Source organism: Panulirus ornatus, chromosome 21 (assembly GCF_036320965.1).
Source record: "Panulirus ornatus isolate Po-2019 chromosome 21, ASM3632096v1, whole genome shotgun sequence".
NCBI classification, from domain to species: Eukaryota; Metazoa; Arthropoda; class Malacostraca; order Decapoda; family Palinuridae; genus Panulirus; species Panulirus ornatus.
The window spans coordinates 32120862-32126861 of record NC_092244.1 but is presented as its reverse complement, the minus strand read 5'-3'; the positions used below and the strand labels follow the sequence as shown (position 1 = coordinate 32126861).

Here is a 6000-nt window from a genome sequence, read left to right as displayed (position 1 = left end):
AGGTGGAAATCCATTTTTTCTTATCTCCAAGGAAGTTGTATATAGTTTTTTCTTGGCAGGGTGTCTCACACTTTCATAAGTTTATCAGATATTACATAAGAAGTAAAAGAAGTATACTTGTATAGAACACAATAGATTCAGACTGCATATTTATATGTGCAAAGATCAGTAGCAAAACACAGTCATGAAATATCATTTTTTGTCTCTGAAAGAAGAACAATTGGATCCTTGAATCATAAAACATCTATGACAATAAACATTATTTAATGATCGAACGACTAAAATACCTGCAAGTGAAGTGACCACAGGCATATCCAGGTAAAGCCTAGACAGTCTGCTAGCTGCTGATCATGAAGAATATTTTCCTGTATGGTTAGCCTTGAGGATTAAAGCAACAGTTTGCTTACATACTGATCAGTTTATATACCAAAAACAATGAATGAGGGTCTTTATTATACTGATATAGACTTATTCCAACATATCTTGTGAATAACAATATCAGTAGAATTATGACTATAATTTTGATAGGGATTTCTAGATATGGACGATGTCTCGATAATATTGTATCAAAATAAAGTGCAATAAAAAAGGAAGCTTATGTACAGTTAATAATTCAAATTAAAAACTTTGGAAGTACTGTATTAGTCAGCAGTCTATTTTCACAGTGCCTAAGTTCTTTGTCATACAAAAGATTTCTATTCATCATTTACAACAAATATTAGAGAAATTTGTATTAGTAGTACTCTAAATACAAATATATCTTGAGTAATACATCTTGTTCTCTAGATGGTCACTTATGATACCTGGACTTTATTCCTAAGAACATTTTGGGTCAGATTACATTAATAACATTTATGTTCTTAGTAACATAATATCTTATTAGATGATATAAAGATCCTGAAGAGTCAGGAAGAGACTTAATAAAAAGTTGGAGGATTAATATTCATATTTTTCACTATGGCAGCCAAAAAAAACATAAGACTGGGTAATTAAGGGTAACTGAGACCTAAGACTTACAGTTCTCCACCCACTCTTTAGTATTATAGATAAAAATTGGCAGTAAGAGACATTCTTAATGCTAGAATTCTAGCATCTGCAGGCTTTTCCCTTGTCAGGAAGAAATAGGGATCTCCTGGCCATTCTGTCCCAAGTTGGTTTTACTCTTTACATTGGAAATAGAGAACTATTAGAAGTAGCAACCGTTTTTATAACAACAATTTATCATGGCTCCCATATGTATTGTGTTCACAAGTTTCCTGGTGCAACTTTTCAACCCTTTTTATATGAAAGTTAGTACTCATAACCATCCTCTTCTTCACCATCAGTTCCTGGATTCTCCTCCACCTCATCATAGTCCAATTCCAGTGCAGCCAAATCGTCCCGGGCCTCTGCAAACTCACCTAAAAAGAAAAATGGAAATATTAATCAGAAAAAGACATTACAGCATATTTGGCAAGAATCATTTTTCCAGCTTATTGCAGTACAAGCCTGAGAAGTGTTTATGAAATTCCACTTTCACTTTAGAATTGGCGTCTGAAAACATTAATCATACATTTTCTTTTAAAACAGCAGTAGATGGATGTATGGTAATCTTTCAGTAATGCAATGACTTTAGGTATAACGAAACTTGGATATACATGAAAAATCTATTTATTTATTTATCATACTTTGTCGCTGTCTCCCGCGTTAGCAAGGTAACATAAGGAAACAGACGAAAGAATGGCCCAACCCACCCACATACACATGTATATACATACACGTCCACACACGCACATATACATACCTATATATCTCAACGTATACATATATATACACACACAGACATATACATATATACACATGTACATAATTCATACTGTCTGCCATTATTCATTCCCGTTGCCACCCCACCATGCATGAAATGACAACCCCTTTCCCCCCGCATATGCGCGAGGTAGCGCTTGGAAAAGACAACAAAGGCCACATTCGTTCACACTCAGTCTCTAGCTGTAATGTATGATGCACCAAAAAAACAGCTCCCTTTCCACATCCAGGCCCCAGAAAACTTTCCATGGTTTACCCCAGATGCTTCACATGCCCTGGTTCAATCCACTGACAGCACGTCTACCCCGGTATACCACATCGTTCCAATACACTCTATTCCTTACACGCCGTTCATCCTCCTGTATGTCCAGGCCCCAATCACTCAAAATCTTTTTCACTCCATCTTTCCACCTCCAAATTGGTCTCCCACTTCTCCTCGTTCCCTCCACCTTTGACACATATATCCTCTTGGTCAATCTTTCCTCCCTCATTCTCTCCATGTGCCCAAACCATTTCAATACACCCTCCTCTGCTCTCTCAACCACACTCATTCTATTACCACACATCTCTCTTACCCTTTCATTACTTACTCAATCAAACCTCCTCACACCACATATTGTCCTCAAACATCTCATTTACAGCACATCCACCCTCCTCCGCACAACTCTATCTATAGCGCACGCCTCGCAACCATATAACATTGTTAGAACCACTATTCCTTCAAACATACCCATTTTTGCTTTACAAAATAATGTTCTCGACTTCCAAACATTTTTCAACGCTCCCTGAACTTTCGCCCCCTCCCCCACCCTATGATTCACTTCCGCTTTCATGGTTCCATACGCTGCCAGATCCACTCCCAGATATCTAAAACACTTTACTACCTCCAGTTTTTCTCCATTCAAACTTACCTCCCAATTGACTTGTCCCTCAACCCTACTGTACCTAATAACCTTGCTCTTATTCACATTTACTCTCAGCTTTCTTCTTTCACACACTTTACCAAACTCAGTCACCAGCTTCTGCATCCACCAGAGCTGTATCATCAGCGAACAACAATCGACTCACTTCCCAAGCTCTCTCATCCACAACAGACTGCATACTTGCCCCTCTTTCAAAAACTCTTGCATTCACCTCCCTAACAACCCTATCCATAATCAAATTAACAACTATTGAGACATCATGCACCCCTGCCGCAAACCAACATTCACTGAGAATCAATCACTTTCCTCTCTTCCTATTCATACACATGCCTTACATCCTCGATAAAAACTTTTCACTGCTTCTAACAACTTGCCTCCCACACCATATATTCTTAATACCTTCCACAGAGCATCTCTATCAACCCTATCATATGACTTCTCCAGATCTATAAATGATACATACAAATCCATTTGCTTTTCTAAGTATTTCTCACATACATTCTTCAAAGCAAACACCTCATCCACACATCCTCTACCACTTCTGAAACCACACTGCTCTTCCCCAATTTGATGCTCTGTACATGCCTTCACCCTCTCAATCAATACCCTCCCATATAATTTACCAGGAATACTCAACAAACTTATACCTCTGTAATTTGAGCACTCACTTTTATCCCCTTTGCCCTTGTACAATGGCACTATGCAAGCATTCCGCCAATCCTCAGGCACCTCACCATGAGTCATACCTACATTAAATAATCTTACCAACCAGTCAACAGTACAGTCACCCCTTTTTTAATGAATTCCACTGTGATACCATCCAAACCTGCTGCCTTGCCGGCTTTCATCTTCCGCAAAACTATTACTACCTCTTCTCTGTTTACCAAATCATTCTCTTTAATTCTCTCACTTTCCATACCATCTTGACCAAAACACCCTATATCTGCCACTCTATCATCTAACACATTCAACAAACCTTCAAAATACTCACTCCATCTCCTTCTCACATCACCACTAATTGTTATCACCTCCCCATTAGCCCCCTTCACTGATGTTCCCATTTGTTCCCTTGTCTTATGCACTTTATTTACCTTCCTCCAAAACATCTTTTTATTCTCCCTGAAATCTAATGATACTCTCTCACCCCAATTCTCATTTGCCCTCTTTTTCACCTCTTCCACCTTTTTCTTGACCTTCTGCTTCTTTCTTTTATACATCTCCCACTCATTTGCATTATTTCCCAGCAAAATTTGTCCAAATGCCTCTCTCTTCTCTTTCACTAATAATCTTACTTCTTCATCCCACCACTCACTACCCTTTCTAATCTGCCCACCTCCCATGCTTCTCATGCCACAAGCATCTTTTGTGCAAGCCATCACTGATTCTCTAAATACATCCCATTCCTCACCCACTCCCCTTACATCCTTTGTTCTCACCTTTTTCCATTCTGTACTCAGTCTCTCCTGGTACTTCTTCACACAAGTCTCCTTCCCAAGCTCACTTACTCTCACCACTCTCTTCACCCCAACATTCTCTCTTCTTTCCTGAAAACCTCTACATATCTTCACCTTCCCCTCCACAAGATAATGATCAGACATCCCTCCAGTTGCACCTCTCAGCACATTAACATTCAAAAGTCTCTCTTTCTCGCACCTTTCAATTAACACGTAATCCAGTAATGCTCTCTGGCCATCTCTCCTACTTACATACGTATACTTATGTATATCTCTCTTTTTATACCAGGTATTCCCAATCACCAGTCCTTTTTCAGCACATAAATCTACAAGCTCTTCACCATTTCCATTTACAACACTGAACACCCCATGTACACCAATTATTCTTTCAACTGCCACTTTACTCTCCTTTGCATTCAAATCACCCATCACTATAACCCAGTCTCGTGCATCAAAACTACTAATACACTCACTCAGCTGCTCCCAAAACACTTGCCTCTCATGATCTTTCTTCTCATGCCCAGTTTCATATGCACCAATAATCGCCCATCCCTCTCCATCCACTTTCAGTTTTACCCATATCAATCTAGAGCTTACTTTCTTACACTCTATCACATACTCCCACCACTCCTGTTTCAGGAGTAGTGCTACCCCTTCCCTTGCTCTTGTCATCTCACTAACCCGTGACTTTACTCCCAAGACATTCCCAAACCACTCTTCCCCTTTATCCTTGAGCTTTGTTTCACTCAGAGCCAAAACATCCAGGTTCCTTTCCTCAAACATACTACATATCTCTCCTTTTTTCTCATCTTGGTTACATCCACACACATTCAGACACCCCAGTCTGAGCCTTTGAGGAGGATGAGCACTCCTCGCATGACTCCTTCTTCTGTTTCCCCTTTTAGAAAGTTAAAATACAAGGAGGGGAGGGTTTATAGCCCCCCCGCTTCTGTCCCCTTTAGTCGCCTTCTACGACTCATGAGGAATTCGTGGGAAGTATTCTTTCTCCCCATACCCAGGGATATGAAAATATGATTATGTATTTTATCAGATATATTCACTTAATAAAAATGTTTATATGAATTTTCATACTGCTGCTATTAAGTTTTTAATAGCTATGAAGTTTATGCTAATCATGAAGCAGTAGATAAACTTTTACTGATTCTCCCATAGCACAAAGAGATATGCTCGAGTATTATATTGACAATTATTCCTTAACTTCTTACTTTGCAATATATATGAATAATACAAATTTTCAATGATCTTGATATTGCTGATAGGTAGTAGTTGGTATGCGGCCAACAACCAGAAAGGTACACTACCAGTGATACCCGCCTGGATATCGGGAGGGTTAGCTACGGTGGCATAGTGAGCCAGCACTTCAGTGGTCATCAAGTTGCACTCCACTGACCCAGGTAGCTGTCTTTTCTTTCTACCTCACCCATATGTGGACTACTGGCACTCTATCCACAAACATACAAGCTCTTCTTGTCATACATAACACTTGAAAACACTTGACCCACACAGCCCATTCTTCATAACTCTAAATTTTCTAGCAGTGAGCAGTATGCACTAGGCCTGCCTTTTGGCAAAATGATATGAGATGTAGATAGAAGTTGTAGGTACGAATATTTAGGCAGGAGCATCAGGTAAAAACATTAGGTAGAAATAGTAGGCAGGAAATTAGGTAGGAGCCCCTGCAAACTCTGAGCTTGAGTTGCCTTCTACCAGTGGCCAGTTAAAGGTGAGGCATAAAGGCTAAGAAGCGGTACAGGAGTTCACTAATTATGGAGATTCTACTACTGTAGCCACCCTCTTGG

General features: G+C 39.5%; 1 protein-coding gene across 2 annotated transcripts in view; it reads right to left on the bottom strand.

The window, feature by feature from the left end:
• Positions 1 to 622: 622 nt before the first annotated feature.
• LOC139756448 (tubulin alpha-1 chain-like) overlaps positions 623 to 6000 on the bottom strand; it is a 225593-nt gene continuing 220215 nt past the window's right edge. For both annotated transcript variants that reach the window (XR_011714345.1, XM_071675903.1), the window contains one exon: positions 623 to 1400. Coding sequence is in view for 1 of the 2 variants with exons in the window: in XM_071675903.1 (XP_071532004.1) it covers positions 1291 to 1400 (110 nt within the window). In the remaining variant the exon portion in view is untranslated. The remainder of the gene's footprint in view (positions 1401 to 6000) is intronic.